The following is an 18,419-nucleotide window of genomic DNA, read 5'->3' on the forward strand; positions in this document are numbered from 1 at the left end:
TACATCCTGTGGTCATGGACCGAAAGCCTTTTAATATTGTCAGGATGCCCATAACACTCAAAGCAATTCCCAGATTTACCACAATCCCTGTCAAAATCTCAATGGCATTTTTTACAAAAACAGAAAAACTCAACCTAAAATTCATATAGAATTCGAGAGACCCAGAATAGCCAACACTGTTTTGCAAAAGAAGATCAAAAAACAAAACTGGAGGGCTCACACTTCAAGAGCTCAAAACATTACAAAGTTACCATAATTAAAACAGCATGGTACTGGCAAAAAGGTAAATGGAATGGAATGGAATGGAACAGAGGACCCAGAAATAAACTCTCATGTATGTGGTCAAATGATCTTCAATCAGGGTGCCAAAACCACTAACTAGGGAAAGGACAGTGTCTTCAATAAATGACGCTGGCAAAACTGGATATCCACATGCAAAAAAATGAAACAGAACCCTGGTCTTAGATCATACACAAAAGTTAATTTGAAATGGATTAAAGACATAAGCATAAGACCTAAAAACGATAAAGTTCCTAAAAGAAAACTAAGAAAATGCTTCATGGCAGCAAACTTGGCAATGATCTCTAGGAAATGACACCAAAAGCACAGGCAACAATAAAAACAAAGATGGACATAGAGGACAGTATCAAACCTAAAAACTTTTGTGCCTCAAAGGGCATATAATCCAGAGAGTGAAAAGGTAAACTACTGAATGGGAGAAAATATTTACAAATCATATAGTTGCTAAGGGATTAATATCAGAGTGTCTACAGAGCTCCTACACTTGACAACAACAACAAAAAAATCAAACAGCCCGATTTAAAAATGGGCAAAGGACATGAATGAACATTTCTCCAAAGATGATACAAAAATGGCCAAGCATGTGAAAAAATGTTCAATATCATGATCGTCAGAGAAAAGCAAATCAAAACTAGTCAGGTAACTACCTCATACCCATTAAAATGACTACTGACAACAGCATCAAAAATTACAAGTGCTGAAGAGGGTGTGAAAAATTGGAACCCTCATGCACTATTAATGGGATTGTAAAATGGTGAAACGCCATAGAAAACGCTGTGAAGAGTCCTCAAAAACTAAAAACAGAACTATCATATGATCCAGCAATACCACTTCTGGATATACATCCAAGAATTAAAAGCAGAGTTTCAAAGAGGTACCTGCAACACTCATATTCATGAGTGCACTATTCACCATATCCATGTGGCAGAAGCTACCTAAATATCCATCAAAGATGCAGAGATAAACAAAATACGATATAAACAAAAATGTTAGACGTTAACAATAGTAAAACTAGATGTGGGGTTTATGAGACTCTCAGTACTATCTCTGTAATTTTTCTGTCAATTTACACCTGTTCTAAAATAAATTTCCTTAAAAGATGACATACATACAAACAGATGCACGTATACACACACCCTATATACATATGATTGGTATGTGTGGCTGTGTAGGTGCATAATTTACATGAAAATATTAATTAGTTCCAATATTTACATCAGATCTCACATAAAAATCCAGATTTGCAGCTCTTCTAAGGACAAAAAAGGCAGGAGAGGCACAGGTTTGCATCTGGCAACAATTCCTTTATGGTAATAATCAGCTCAGATGACGGTTAGCATTTTTGGAAAGCATTTTTAATTAAGGTGCATACATTGTTGTTTTAGACATAATGCTTCTGCAATTAACAGACTAAAAACAGTGTAAACATAACTTTTACATGACTCCCTTTATTGCAAGATTTGTTTTATTGCAATGGTCTAGAACCAAACTCACAACTATCTGAGGTATTGTGCCTGTATAAATATAAAATCATTATGTTGTAAACCTGAAGTTGTATGTCAATTATACCTCAATTTTTTTAAAAAAAAGGCAAAATTAACTTTATTATAGTCTTTAAGTTTTAGTTAAATGAATTTCAAACTTCACTAAATTAATTCAGAAAGAACTATCAGATTTGGATACCAGAATGAAAAAAATTTTAAATTTTTTTTTAACCTAAGAATGAGTCACAAAACCAAAGATGGTATCACTGAAATTTTTAAGTGACATAAATGATATAATAAATGACATTATAAACCCATGTGAACACATTTTTAAAGGTCAAGAACCTGGGTTAATTGTAATCAGTCTGTGTGGGTTATTTTTATCATGGCGGCTTATCATGAGCAACAGGAGCTCCCGCCCACAGAGTTTAGGAGGGCTTCCTTATCCCACCACTCGGTAATAAAAACTCACAGTGTGAGCACCCAGAGCCCTGGCCCCGACCCACAGGCACCATCATCCAGCCACAACTTACCCCAGGGTGTTGCCTGCCAGCCTGCCCAGAGTCTCAGAACCTGAGAGAAACCACGGGGAGTCGCTTGTCCTACCAGGCCTTGAGGTCCTCCCTGCCCCCGAGTTGCTATTCAACTTTGACCTGGGAAAAAACAAGAGGTAAAACAATCACAGAATAATCCCAACCTGCCTAGGAACAAGCCTGGACTTCCAGGCCTCACTACTTGGGGACTTCCTTTAGTAAAGTACCAGCCTATAATTAATCCTACTAAAATGTATACTTCAGATCAAAGAGGAAATCTTACAACTTGTAGTCTCGTAACAATCTGGTGCTCTTTACTGTTTGAAACTATTCTCAAGGTTTAACTACAGATGAATTATTCTTTAGATTTCTTAAAGTAATTATGCTTTCGTTAGAAGCAGTCAATTGAAATAAATTATACATTGTCCAGCAACTTTTTATATGCCATCATTAATAAAAACCAAAATTTTAAAGGCCTTGTCATTTTCAAATTGAGTTACTTGATTTGAAAATATTAAAAAGAAAAAAAAAGACATGATCTAACAAGTTATTTCAGTCAAAGAGCCAATCTGACTCAAGACCTACCACATACATATCGCTCTCCTGGTAACCTATTTCTGTTAAGTGATCATCCACTCTGCTGCTACTTTTAATGCTGGTATTTTTAGCTCTATATCACTACTTGCATAACAATTAAAATCAAACTACAAAGTAACCATTTCATTCTGTTTTAAGGGTCTCATTTTCTTCAGTGCTTTTTATTTTTTAACTTAAGGGTTACTAAAAATCAAAGCACAGATTTAAAATAGCACCTCTTAAGAGCTAAATATTGAATAGAAAAGACATGTCTTACCCATCATTATTATCGGGTTTACCCAATTCCAATCTGTCTGGCTGTACTGAAAAACCAATCCTGCAAACTCTACCATCCTAAAAGCAAAGAAAATAGAATTTCCAAAGTAAAAAATGTGTGTTAAAATTTGAATTTATTCAACAAACATTATGTGCCTATCACTATCAATTCAGAAGACAACAGATAAGCTCCCTTCCGGAAGGTGTTCACACCTGAGCTGGGGAAATATGCTTTACATACAATATCAAGAAATCAGTAAAAGTAATTTAAAATATCTTAATCTAACAGAATCAGAGTAAGGTAATGACTGAAATCAGGAACTTCTCCATTCTGTTACTAATTAGATTCAATCCCTAGTAAATCATTTAAGCTTTCTTTTAATACAATAGGGAAATCGAACTGGGTAACCTCTGAAACGAATCTTGCAAAAAACTGCTATTTTCCACGGTTAAAAAGAAAGAAACAAGATGATGCACAGTTGTATTTTAACAGTTTATTTTCATTTCTCTCTCCATCTTAAGCAATTTACCTCAAGAAGAAAGGCAGCATGATTTGGTCCCACCACACACTGTTTAATAGTGGCCTGTTCCAATACATTCAAAGGGGGGTGGCTGGTCAATTAAAAAAAAAGAAAAAGTACATAAGTAAAAGTATTTTGTAAGTGGTAAAAACACCATAGCGCTGTTTTTTTTATATATACAATTAACAAAAGAGAAAAAGCTGGCAAATCCTGTTTAAAAAACTAGTATTTTTAAAGCAACAACTGAATAATAATTATATCCTCATAGTTGTTATAGCTCCTTGGTATTCCAGATTTTTTAAAAGCTAGCGTAAGCAGAAACTGTAATTCAAATTGAACTCACCTCATAAAAAGTTGATAGATTAAAATATTCCTAATAGATGTTGCCTAAATATGAGTTGTTATTACTAATAAAGAAACATCATTCTTTTCAGGAACTTTTAAGTATCTTACAACTCTTACCTGTTTAGATTATATTTGTTCAGTTTCTCTGAAACTTCCCGTAACCTTTAAAAACAAAGCAAAACATGAATAAACCACAAGTACAGATCCTCTGTAAACAAAATCCTATTCTGATAGGCACTTGTACCATTATTTTAGTGATTTCTAACAGCAGTACACATAGTGTTTGCTATGGCAAGAATGTTTTTATATTATCTTTGATTTTTGTTCCCCCTCCAAAAAAAATCACAAGTCGACTCTGCAATTCCCTTCCCTCACCATCCCATTAACAACTTCAATAATAATTATTAATCCCATTTTACAGATGAGGAGAATGAGCTTCTAGAGTTTACATAACAAAAAGGGGCAGTAGACCTAGTACTTAAATCAACTCCCAGGGGAAGGCTAATTTTTAAATACTGTGCTATATACACATATGTCAAAAGGTTCTTGAATGTACTTGTATATTACTGCATGAAAATATATGGGAGGCAGAAATCTATTTCCTCATAATAATAAAACCGAACCATAATCCTCAGCAAAAGTAACTTTCAAATGATGCCATAATTTCTTTCCCAAAAAGTACTCACTGATGACTTTATTCTCACTCCCAAAAAACAGCATCTGATCATGTGTGACAGGACCCCCCAAAAACACATTAGTTTTCATTAACAAGAGTGTGTTTTCATTGGTCCTGGAGTGTCAAGCTTTCCCACCAAACCCATTTCCCCATGTATAAGGCACGCTTCTGTGTTCCAAGACAGGAGGACACCGGTAAGAGTGAATGCCCCGTGGTACTCATGAGCTCTGCAAGAATGCTGACTAAAAATCAAGAAGAAAAACTGGGAGGCTGCGAACTGCAAGGCTGCATTCTGAGCAATCACAGCCTTTGAAGCCCCGGAGCCCAGCAGAAGCATGGCTCGCCTCAGCCCACATTTACTGTAAGTTATTTACAAAACTCTTCACCCTATTAGAGCCAGAATATGAGAAAGGGTTAAGAAAGGTTTTACTTCCCAAAAACCATAGTAGTGACACTTTTAGAAGGTACTTACTCACTGACTTACAACTAAACCCACTCATTTCCATTTCTTTTTTCTTAGCTCAACACTGTCTCTTGAGTTTTCACAAAATATTCATTAGTTGGGGGAGGGCATAAAATCTGTCAAAGCCTTTTCAGAGCTGGACAATAACTGAAATTAAGAATTAATCTTCCTTTCATGGTTTCAAATCTCACTCCAGGTAGCTAATATCTATAAAGTTAAAGTAGGTTATGAGAATACCAAAATGCTAGAAAATATTTAATAACACAAGAACTTAGCAAGTATCAGGATACCTGGGGGATAGAGGAAATAGTTACTGCCATCAATTAAATTTCATAATCTTAAAAATCACGGTGGACCCCTAACCACATCTGAAATGTACACCCACCCATTTGTATTGGAACCAATACCAACTGGAGAGCAGGCAATCTGGGCATCACTCCCAGCCCATCTACTGCCTACAGGGCTCATTCAAACCCAGCAGGTCTCGAGTCCTCACCTACATGAGGACAGTGACCCCCTCTGGTTCTTTTCAGTACTGAAATTCTTATGAATGTATAACATGAAAGCAAATGTCTTAGTGAAGGATATATATGCAAAGTTTTTATGGAAATAGCACTTGTTAATTGTCATATTCAATTTCATCTTACCCATATGAAACTTTCATATACAAACTGATTTTACATGGACACTTAGCTTCCTCAAATACTAAATTTTTTACTTTTCTTACACTCAATCCCAAAAGTGTATATAACATAGATCATTCTTCCAAATCTCAAGACAGTTATCATGACTAAAATGGCTACCTACACATTAAATTACATGAATCCCAGATAAGAGTGACAAAGACACTCTCAAGCAAAAGAAGTAAATTACAAATGGTATTTAGCTCCCTTTTGGATTTCTTTAGCAGACATGCAAATCACACAATCACTGCAGGCCAAATCACATTCATTTAGATTGACTAAATCCTGTATCTCTCCATAATTATTAGGCCCTTAGCTACTTTGAAGCATCTTCCTCTTAAATGCTTAAAGTTATCCCCTTTACAATGCTTAAAGTTATCAACTGTATTTCCTCTCATGGCAACACTGACAGTTTTCCTCACTTTTAAAATAAAAGGAGAACCACTGTACTACTCCACAAATTCCATTTCAAAATAAAACTTTACATGTGGTTATAACAGAAAACAATTTTAAGAGTTCAGTGTGACATTACAAAATAACCTCATGACTCAGTATCTGATCTCATTCAGGGACACACAGCAAAGCCTCTGTGAGGTGGCTGCCACACACAATGGACAGGTTAGCAATAAGCTTCTCCTTACAATCCTTAGCACCAATGATTTATTCAATGTAACATATGCAGGATCACAAATGGGGGGAGGAGAGGGAATCCATGAGGCAACACAGGGAAAGAAAATTCCAAATACTGTAGGATAGTCTGAACCAGGGGGTGTAAATTTGTGTCAGGTTTCATGAGGAGACAGCTCACCAGCTGCTTAGTTGTAGGCCACCAGACTCTCACAAATGACCAAAGGACGTGGAGACTGCAAAAAGCAGCGGCACCCAATTTCACAGCAGGAGCACGGGCACTGGATCTACATGGGTTAAAATCCTGATTCTGCCATCTGTAAGCTATGACTGAGATACTTTCTCTACCTCTCTGTGCTTGTTTCCTCATCTGTAAACTGGGAATAGTAACAATCTTTTAAATAGTTATTGACAGGTTATAATGAATTACTAAGTATTATGTTCACTGTTAGGTAGTAGTAGTAGTAGTAGTAGTAGCTACTATTTGTTTGTGGTTGAATAGTTCAGTATTGTCTTGAGGCAAATCACATGGAGAAAAAGACTTACACCCTGCTCTCCAGGATCAGGGCTTGACTGGACCACAAATATACACACAAGAAAGACAGACCCACAACAGGGTGTGATAAATGTCCCTAGTGAACACAAAAATGCTGCACAACTTCAGGAAAGGTTCACCCCTGGCCGAGTGGAGCAGGATGAATTCATATACAAGGTGCATATGGACTTGAAGAACAGGTAGGATTTGGGGGGCCAAGATTCAGGGTGAAGTGGGAAAGCAGAGGTGCACTTTCCAGAAAGGCAAAATCACATGAGCTGAGACAGAAACACGTGTGTGGAACGTCAAGGAGCCCGGTGTCCCCAGAGGCCACGCAACATGAAGGGCAAAACTGAGGGAGGTGTTACCAAGTGTAACAATGGCTTTTCACGGGGCAGGCGATGCAGCTTTCTGAAAGTTTCTGAAGCAGAAAATCAGACTCTGAAGGAGGAGACAAGTGGCCAGTGATGACATCATGGCAGATGTCCAGATCTCAGCTGCTTAGGGAAGAGTCCAACAAGGCGGGGGGTGTGGGGAGGACTAAGAAATAAAATGAGTCTTTACATATCTTTGACTGCAAGGCAAATGTCGAGAGCAGAAAGCAAGTCCTTGTACTCTCGTATCTCAGTTTAAACACAACTGCTACCTTCCTTTTGTCTGTAAGTACGGAATCAGAGTGGTTATGTAATCAAATGAGGTTTACAAGGAGTGCAGCACCATGTCTAATGCAGGGTAACTGCGGAGGCCTGGTAATGGTGGCGGCGGCGTTCTTCATTACTGGTGACAGTGGTGACGGCGGTGGTGATAAGGGTTGTGATGATGGCGATGGCAGCTGGGGAAAGCAGCAGCTCTTGGGAGCACAGAATAAGCACCATGGCTGAGCAGGTGCCAATAAAGGGAGGCCTGTGGTTGCAGATTCATTAGCTCAAGGTTGCAGATTCTTCTTCTCAGTCACCTCACCTGGATGAAAAGTCGTGTCTATCAGAAATGGGTCATGTGCTCTTGGTAACCACTGGGACAAAAATCAGTGTTCCCTGACACTCTTTCCTGCGTGTCCCCGAGATGACCATGAGCCAGAATGAGACGGTTGTCTTGAGATAGGGAAAACAAGAGCCATAGACGAGGAGGGGGCGGGGATAAAGGTGAGAGGGCAAAAATTGGATTTGTCCGCAGGTGTACCCACACACTCACTGTCACTTGCTTGAAGAAGGTGGCTGTCTCTCCGTGGGGCAGCTCAGGTCTAGGCATTTCTGCAGAAGAGCTGAGTAAGGAGAGGCTGCTGCCACCTGCTAGCATGTGCTTTGTTCAATAATACCCAGTGTCAGCAGGTAGCCCAGAGCAGGGAACACAGAGCCAGGAAGTGGATTCTCTAGAACCCAGGACAGCACTCAGGACGTGTTTGGCGTGCAGAGCTCCTTCCCTAAAGTCAGGTCCTAAGTCACCCCAGGGGAGGGACTGCGAACGGACAGTACACAAGCAAGGCTGGAATGCGCAGCGAGAGGAAGGGCTGACCGTCAGTGGGTGAACGCTCCCCGTCCAGCGGTCACTGTGGTCAAGGGGAGGATGCAGGCCTAAGCCTGCCGGCAACTCTCTGCAACTCCTAAATTCAGCAGGGCTTACGGGCAAGGCAACTGCAGGCCCTGGAATGGCCCTTAGCACTGTGGTTGATATGCCAGCTTCAAAGGTTTTCTTCTTGGTGTCAGTTTCTTCATATTTGGTATCTCAGCATGTCAACTGCCTCTTCCTTGTGCGCAGAAGCTGCCCTTCTGCTGAGCATCTTTCCTCCTCTGCTCCCCCCAGGCCCCCTTCTCTCGGAGCCCTAAAGGCTCACCTTCCTGCCAACTCTGGCACAATCTCATCATCCTCCCTACCCTCATCGTCCAGGCCATGAGCTGCAGAATGTGCATTACCATAACTCGTGTCTTTTTTTTTTTTTTTTTAAATAACGCTAGTAGTTGTATCTTCAGGTAAGATTCTCAAAGAAAAATCCTATCACTATTCATAATAAGACACTTTCATACTGCCCAAAATGAAGGCCATCATCAAAATGCAGAGGAGTGTCCTGCCCTTCAATTTAATTAATAAAAACTACTCCCTTTGACTGAAAAAAGATTATTCAATATTCTGATTCAATAAACTATTGTATTCCTCTAAATTTATACACATTTTACAGATCCAGAGGCTGGAATTTTTTTTAGGTACCAAAGTAAAGTAACAGCAAATTGATGCTAACAGAGAATCAGGAAATCAAAGTCCAGCAGTTAATTTCAGTCTCAGTTTCTCCAAACTTAACACTGTAATTTCCAAGATTAATTCATCTTCTCACTGGTACTACTCAACTGGCAGTAGCACATAGTGCAGGTTGTTCAGCTTTATCATTCTCTGCCTACGCCCTCCCTGCCACATAACATGCCTGCATGCATGTTCAGACACACACACACCACTAAGTTGAATTTAAAAACCCTGATGTATTTCTAGCAGAATTTCCAAAACTAAAAAAATTTTGGTATATCTAGATTTCTAAAAGGCTTCAATCCTCCAGGAGAGAAAGACATTCCTGACATCCCACCTGCTACATGATGATGGCTTTCCTATACCGGTAATTGTAAGACAAGGTACACCACCCATGTTTCATGTTCACTGGCCATCACCTTCACAGGGGAAAGTGGCATACTCTGCCCCCAGTACATTTCCTCCAGTCTCACTCCTGCTTCCTTCAGGCCCAACTCAAATATCACCGCCTCCCTGGGTTTTTCCTGGTAGCCCTTGCGTTCCCCTTACAGAAATCTACAGCTCCTCCCTCCTATGGGACGTTCCTTGTCTACTTTACATTCTAATCATTTGTGTTAGTGATAAGCTGAACTAGCTTCATAGACTCCAAGCAAAGACAGGATAAAACTTACCAAGTCTTTCCCTGCTCCTCCACTTCACTAGATACAGTTCCAACAGTGAAAAATGTGTAATAATACTTGTATACAATCCACTCCAGAGGCAGAATAGGTTTCTGATCATAATCTCAATAAAACTAACTCCTCAGGTCTTCCACATCAAATTAAAGTTTAGAATAAGCAAGGAAAGTATGAATATTCAAATTTCTTTTACAATAGCTGCCCATTAAGCAGACCAGTTGATCTAGAGAAAATGTTTAGTAACTCACTGCTTACCCAGTAATATTAGCAAGCTATCTTTCAAGTGACCTCACTCTAACCTCCAGATATCCATCCATAAGAAAGCTTTTACATACCCATATAATTTTATTTTGGAGTAAAGGGCTTAGTAATCCATACAATGCAAGGGCAGCCAGCAATCTGTAAAGGCTACTTGAGCTAAACCACAGACGCCTGGAGGAAGTGTCTTAAGGCTCACCTCTTGTCATCCATTTCAGAGAGGGCAGGCAGTGCCAAAACACAAATGCAGTATGTTAAAAATCTGTGCCCAGATAGTTTCTTGTAAAAAAAAATAGTCAAGAATAGTTATTGCATTTCTCCAAAAGCAAACTCTTGAAATCTTAAAACCTAAAATTCAAGAAGCAATAAAGTTGAATGTACTTTTTTTTTGAAGAGGGGAACTACTATGTTGCCAGACAGATGGTAGAGACAGGAGTCAAACCCACGTGTAACCACAGAACACGGTCTTTTCCACTATCTCACTGAGTACTTTCCTAAGTATAGGCAGAAAGAAAGCCTTTAACTTCAAACATTGTTTTTTACATAACTATTGTACCATACTATATACACAGATTCTTTGCATGCCAACTGTTCACATCATCACTGATATCAGGAAATGCAAGATATGATGCTAGTCCCACCCGGCAGCCCCACTGTGACTGGCGGAAGTGCGTGCTTCCAGTGAAACGGCAGAGGACTTTCTGAGATGGTTGTTTACTTGTGCCAGCATCAGCTCGATACTCTATCCAGGCCGGAGGGCATCCAACCCCAAGTTCCTTTTCACAGTCCTAAGCCAGTTAATGGTAAACCACCTAGCGCATGCTCACAGGGGAGCTCCTTTAGGTGTCTTGGGAGAAAAATGGAGGGGGTCAACTTGGTGTCCTCCTCTTGCTAAATTGTGAGTTTGTTTTTCTGTGAAGGGAATAAAGCCCTTCTCCCTACACACCCACTCTGTGCTGTGACTTAAATATTAGGAGCTACCTGCACCTCTGTGCTGAGAATGGCAGAGATGAGCCTGAAAGAATGAGGGTTGCCCTGGTCCAAGCAAGAACCACCAGAACATTAGGGATGATTCTGTTCATCTCTGTGACTATGGAACTCTCTCTCAACTCTCTCACTGTATATCTGAAACTGGACTTCAAGACATTGTATTTCAGATACGTTTTTTTGAAAATCATTCTGTAGTGCTCCTATCTGAAGTTTAACCCTGATTATGGGTTCCTCAACTTTGGGATTTCATAAACAGTAAATAGGAGTGGGAATGGGTGACAATGAAAGAAGTAACATAGCTATTTTGACCACACACACACACACACACACACACACACACACACACACATTACTATACCTCATTTTAATGCCAAAAATGTAAGGCTACAATCTTAAGAATAAATTAAATTAACTAAGTTTAGCTGTGTTAAAAACTCCCTATTTTGCCCTCAATTTTTCTCATGTCATCGCTAACCACCGAAAACTTCCAAATTTAACAATAATGAAGCAAGGAATGAGACTAATATAAGGACAAATATAGAAACAAAACAGAACAGAAACTAACAGTGTTAACCAGAAAAAAAAAGATCTTAGACTACAAGAAAGCAAAAACCATAAGTTGATTTCTTTGTATCGTCTATGAGGATATTCTTTAAAAGTAAATCAGAATGTCTGGATGCATACTTTTTACCTCCCCAAACAGTCTTTAAGTCTTCTTAACAGTCTGTTCCCAACCCCTTACAGTGAACTCTCTTAATCCCAGGGCCACTTTAGACTCTTAAATATTAATGAGGACCTCAAAAAGCTTTTGTTTGTTTGGGCTATATCCACTGATATTTATAACATTAAAGCAAAAAACAAGAAAATTTTTGAATACTTTAAAAAATAACAAGTTCATTATATAGTGACATAAATTATTTTTTGAAAAATGACTACTTTCCAAAAAACATTTGTGGTACAGAACTGTTTTACATTTTTGCCGGTCTCTATTATCAGGCTTAATATAACATAGATCCCTGGATCTGCTTCTGTGTTCAATATATCACACAGTACACTGTTGTGATCAAAGTATATGAAGAAAAGCTGTTAGAAAAGGAAGGAATATTTTAATATCCTTTTCAGATCATTATAGATATTCTTCTTTGCTATTACACCAAAACTCAACAAGTGATAGTATCTTAAAGACTGGGAGCAATGTGGAATCTAAAACCTGTCAATAAACTTTGAAAAACTCATTTGCCAACGCTTGAGTCTGATAAGAGCTTGCACTGGTCATTTGGAAAATACTGGTTTACTGACTTATGCAGAGCTTCAAAATCAAAACCATATCTGTTCAAGTCACTATCAATTTACAATGTCAAACTCATGGTGATGTATACAAATTTCCCAAAATTCTAATTTTTGCTTGAAAGCTCAATTTTATCATTGGCAACAAAGAGGTTCAGTTGTTTTCCTCGAAGTAACAAGCTCACTTTGTTCATTTTCAAGAAAATGTCCGTCAAATACCCAGGTCTGAATAACCATAGTTTGTCAGTCATTCTTTCAAATAAAAAATGACATACCATGAAGAAAATAGCTCATTCAACTTGCAACTAAAACATCTGCAAATGTGTTTCCTTAACAAAACCAAAGTTCTCATTCAGTCACACTGAGTATTAAAATGACATATACTCAAAGGTTAAAATTTAATAAAATTAGAAATGTTTACTACTTCGATAAGGACCCTCCCCCCTGAAGTGAAATGGCATTTTCCCCTCTGCAAGTGCAAAATACATAACGAACACAATTTTCAGTACAGTTTGGTTTGTGCTAATACTTTGTACCAATACTCTGATTTGTACTAAGAAGCTGGTCTTTTTTCCACCACTGCTTTTGAACAATAGCACAAATATCGAAACAGTGAAAAGGACATTTAAGTCTCAATATTATTGTGAAAATAGTTTTGACCTCAAAGTCCCTGAAAAGGTTTTGGGGACCCCCAGGTCCACAGACCACACTCTGAGAACTGCTGTAGTCTATTCTAAAATGTCAGTGCCATTCAAGTTACCAATTACTAAATCAAAGTTGGGAGGGGGGATGTTCTTTCTTACTAAAACAGCCACAAATGTCAACCAAAATAACCTCCTAATTATGTACTTGTAAAATACTTTTTAAATACTAGTTATTCTTTGATACTATACCAAAACCCAACAAGTGACAGTTTCTTAAAGGTCGAATCTGAAATCTGATCAATGAACTTTTCATACCATTATACTAAAATCCACTCGTCTACCTTGCACTCTAAATAAATCATTTACCCATGCATGAATCAGTTTAGATATTAAAGGGCACAGCAAAGTATCATAAAGCATATTAAAAATTTTAATATTGCCTCCCTGATAGTATTAAAGTGTCTAGCATTCACTTACCAGAGATTTTCAATAAGAGAGGAGGAGGAAGTAGGAGCAAGGATACAAAAGAGTTTCTTTAAGATTTATAGGCAAAAGCTGCATTTACTAAAAGCGGGTGGGGACACTACAGAAACACTTAAGGAAATGTCACAAACTGCCAGCCTTTATATGGACACATAATAGTGAATCAAATGTTATTTTAAATTTTGAAAAGATTTTTAAAGATTCTCGGCTAACTTTTAAAATCAGAAGATTACCTAGAATTTCAGATTTCTAGCTTTTCCTATAAAACGAGATCTTGCAACTGAGCTTATATGCCCTAGAGGTGACTAGAGGTGTCCTTACTTACCAAGCCACTGTAGTTTGAGGTTACAGATACAGAAGGATCACTACTCTTCACACCCTCCCAAAAAGGGTATTTCCTTGGTGAAGAGTCATCTGATCACAGTTTTAGAATTCAACTCTCAGCCTGTACAGTAAGCCCTAATTTCTCTTTGCTCAGCCCTAAGTCCTAACCACAGTTTATTTCTTTAAATTTGAATTGACAATTTCTAAAATAGCAGCCTGACTCTTCTCACTTTTTGTCTAGTCAAAGAAAACTATGCCAAGTAGCAAACATGTGACTACTCTTGAAAGGCCCCAAATCACATAAATGATGGCTTTTGTAGAGGAAAAATCCATCTGGTGGTTTCCTAAGTAACAATTATAGGTATGACTTATACATACTTTATGCTTATGGAGATGACAAATGCCAGTTTATATAATGTGTTCACTTTAAATAAATGATGCAGGACGTTCACCTTCAAGATGCATTCAAAACCAAAAAGAAGCTTCTAAGTAAATATTATGAATTCATAAAATGATACAAATGTTTGTAAATGGGAAATTTTTTAACTCCCCCCCCCCCCGCTAAAATGGTTACAAGATTTCTATAAAACTAAAGTAACAAAATTCATGTTATAAAAATGCTCTGCAAACTATCATACGGAAAAAAATGACATTATACATAAAATTTCTCCCCTTAACCTGGAAATTTTTTCTGGTTAGAAACTCCTATATACTGTCATAAATAACATTTTACTAATAAAATAGAGATCAAAATTCCAAACAACTGTGCCATCTGAAAGATAAACACATGTCATAGAAACTATGCTAAACACAACAAAATGAGTCATTTTCCTTTAAAGCAAAACCAACCATGTTATTTTCAGCTGCTTTAAAAACAGGAAAAGGGAAATACACATGCCAAATGGACAAGAAGAAATTTGGTAGAAGATAATTCTTCTGAGAATTTCTTAAGTTCTTCTGCCTTACCTAATTTCATTTTCTTCACGTGTTACTGTTAAGTACATACAAGAATCAAACCGTGCTAACAGATAGGAAAGGAAGACTTCTTTAGGTCTCCCATCAGTTCAGCATCAGCCAAAATTTCAAGAGAAAACTCTTGGTTCTCTTCACCCATAGGCTGTATCCACATTCTGAATACCTGCAACATCATTCATTAAAGTATCTGCCAAGTGCAGATAATGTATTCAAAAATCATTACAAACCCAATTTTAACTCTACATACAAATCAAATGTCTCATGAGATAACTGATGCACTTCATAGAATAAACACTGCCATTTGGCAAATTATTCAGTCCCTGAGCTAAAACTGCTAACTGAAATAAAATACCTATAAGGAAATCTGATTTTCCACAGAAATAAGACAAGCAGAAGGTTATATTCCTGACCAAGGATCTTGATGCCATTAGATTGAGGAGAACTTCTTTAAACTAGAATTACAGGGACTTTCTCTTGCTGCCCTTTTAATATCAAAGATGAAACAGCAGTTCTGCTGCATTGAAATGGCCATTACGCATTCCCGAGCTCCCATTCCTCGGGCCCCAAAACCACACCTGCAGACCCGTGAAGGGCGGCAGGGTAGAGTGCGAAAAGAAGGAACTGTCATGTCAACAAACCTGGGTTCGACTCCATCCCTACCATTAACTGGGTCTGTAACCTTGGGCAAGCTTACCTTAACTTCCCAGAGCATGTAAGCTTTCTTAGTCTGTTAAATGAAATAAGAGCTCTTTTCTGGTAGTGATGCCATAAGGATTGAAGGCAATTTTGTAATGCACCTTGGTAAAAGCCGAGCATTTAAATGCCCAAAAAACAGTAGCCACTTTATTGGTAGATGCACTATAATTCTTTATTAGTGAACTATATTTTTCATTGGAAAGTTGGCTATGTATGTGTATGTCTGTGTGTGTGTATGTGTACATGTCTGTCCAGAAGGTATCCAGCTATGTAATATGAAAAATACTTATTGAAGAAGATACAAGATACAATAGACATTACACATTGGACAATGACACCTCAGTCCCCTTCAAAGCAGGCACGTTGGGACCTCACACAGTTCTCCCAATTGCCACCAAGTGCCCTGTCATATTTTCCTGAACCTTATCAATGGTCTGAAATCTCTTCCCTTTCAAAGGTGATTTCAGTTTTGGGAAAAGACAGAAGTTGCCGTGTGCCAAATCTGGGCTGTAGCGGGGGCTGAGTCACCTGGGTGATTTGTGCTTTGCCAAAAAACTCTGCATTACATGTGATGCATGAGCAGGCACATTGTCATGATGAAGCTGTCAATAACCCGTTGCCCATAGCTGTGGCCTTCTGAATCATCCGAACAGTTTCTGTGCAGGAATATTCAAGCTTAACGCAAAATCTGATGCAGATTCATTGCTCTACTTGCTCAGTAATTTTAAATGTGACAGCCACACAGTACACATGTTCAGTCAACGGCATCTGCTGCCCCCGCTAACTAATGCAGAGAGGTCATCATTGTTCACACGTGTGCATTCCGGTCCACTCTCCTTGGCTGCCAGGTTACATTAATGTCATGCAAACCATTCTCATTATATTAACAATGACTGGACTTTTTTCCGGACAGACCTCGGATATATACATTTTGCTGCTCAAACCCATCAGGTCTGGCTTAAACTGGTTGCCAAACTAAACAGGGCCCGATTTGAATCCTGAGACCTCGGAGGAACCTGAGGATGCAGGGAATAACAGCGAAGTCTGGGAATTCTTGGAAATGGAAATCTGTAGATGCACTATAATTCTTTGTTTGTTGTGCATGGGTTTTTATTTCAAAGAGCAAAAGATTCTATCCCTCCTGGCCCCTACTACCTCTCTAATCTCATCTCCTCACCACTTTACATACTCCAATACATACTCCATACATACTCTATACATACTCCAAACATTACTATACTCTCATTAATTCCCTATCTAAATTACATACCCAAAGTAATCTATGTTTTTGAACATGTCTATTCCCTCAGCCTAGAATAACTATACCTCCAGGGCCTTCTACATATCTAGCTACTAGTCCCTCAAGGATGGAATTGAAAAACTGTGGGAAACTTAACTCACCTTCCACTCCAAACTAAACTAGGCCTTTCTGAATCCCAGTTATACCTGGAGCATACTTCATCTATAGCACTTCTTATGCTATAACTCTTTGCTTGATGAAACATTTATGCTTTTCACCACCAAACAAATTATATGAAGGCAAGGACCATGTTTTACTAACTTCTTAATCCCTTGCACCTGACACACAGTAAATCCTTAGTAACTGTCTGCCAATAGACGAGTGGCTAAAACATGAATGGACATTCTTACACTGCCTCAAAATGGTGGATTAAAAAAATTTTTTTTATTCCTTTGAAAGCCATTTAAGAGTTTTAGATGTTCTGTTGTGACCAATATTATGAGACTAGGTTTTTTAAGACACCCAGGGGAATACTACCCCATAAAATAACCCACCTGGGGGCTACACCCTAGTTCAAATGGTCCTGCAATGCTGTGAACCATTTCTGAGATGGGTTCTTTATGAATTATTCTGAGAAAAGTTTACCAGACAGATAGGAAAATCACAAAGTACTTCACAGTCCTGGGAGACCCTCCCAGTCTCTTCTACTTAAGAGGATGGTCTTCTGTCTCTCTCCCCTCTTCCCACCTCTCTCCTCTGTGATTTTTTTCTGGGTTGCTGTTAAGGAAACAAGCTAAAGGGGACAAAGTAAGCTGGGAGCAAAGGGAGGAGAGGAGACTCATCAGGAAGCAAAATTACAAATAAAGGTTGCAGCCTGCCTTTCTAAGTGACAAGTCCAAAACTGACAAGTCTACCTGGGTAAGTGACTTTAAATGCAGACTAGAGAAAGTCTAATCATTGGACACCTACTGGCAAGTAATGCAATAAAACAGTCCAGTATTTAATGCCGTACCAAAATAAGAACTGGGTATAAATAACCCATAGTGATTTTTTATTTGTTTGGGTTTTTGTTTGTTTTTTGGCTAATCATCAGCATTATAGCCACAAAAGGGCAGAATAAGCGCCAGCCTGGTCCCACCCAGATAACCAAAGAAAGCCAGCACCTTCTTTGAGGGCAATGAGTCCCAGCTCCACCACTAAAAGATGGGACACGACCTTAAGTAGGCCATTTAACATCTTCCGCTCTCATGTTTCTACCTCTTGGTCAAAACAGTGGTTACCACCTCTGTCTCACAGAGTTATTTGAAGAACTGGATAATATGCCGCATATAAAAGTATTATGTACTATGTACAATTAATGTGCCTAAATATGTCTAATCATCACAATCTCCAGGAAACAATTTAAAAGACATATTCCCAGGCCCTGCCCAAACATTCTCAATCAGAACTCTCCAAATACAAGGCTCAGTAACTGGTATTCTGGCTAAATAAATCACACACCTGCATGAGAGCCTCCGGAAAGAGTAGCATTAGTCACCTATGAGGACGGGAAGTAGGCAGGCAGAGAACAGAGCAGGGAGGGAAATTTTTCCTG

General features: G+C 38.6%; 1 protein-coding gene across 5 annotated transcripts in view; it reads right to left on the reverse strand.

The window, feature by feature from the left end:
• The window catches only part of UBR5 (ubiquitin protein ligase E3 component n-recognin 5), a 123,214-nt gene that overhangs the window by 80,135 nt on the left and 24,660 nt on the right, over window positions 1-18,419 (reverse strand). For all 5 annotated transcript variants that reach the window (XM_054590346.1, XM_054590344.1, XM_054590343.1 and 2 more), the window contains exons 2-5: window positions 4,153-4,197; window positions 3,700-3,781; window positions 3,171-3,247; window positions 2,318-2,437 (exon numbers count right to left, since the gene is read on the reverse strand). In XM_054590346.1, coding sequence (XP_054446321.1) covers window positions 2,318-2,437; window positions 3,171-3,247; window positions 3,700-3,781; window positions 4,153-4,197 — 324 coding nt within the window. The remainder of the gene's footprint in view (window positions 1-2,317; window positions 2,438-3,170; window positions 3,248-3,699; window positions 3,782-4,152; window positions 4,198-18,419) is intronic.

The sequence above is a fragment of the Pteronotus mesoamericanus genome, unplaced genomic scaffold (assembly GCF_021234165.1).
Source record: "Pteronotus mesoamericanus isolate MK-2021 breed Mesoamerican mustached bat unplaced genomic scaffold, CSHL_Meso_final scaffold_174, whole genome shotgun sequence".
NCBI classification, from domain to species: domain Eukaryota; kingdom Metazoa; phylum Chordata; class Mammalia; order Chiroptera; family Mormoopidae; genus Pteronotus; species Pteronotus mesoamericanus.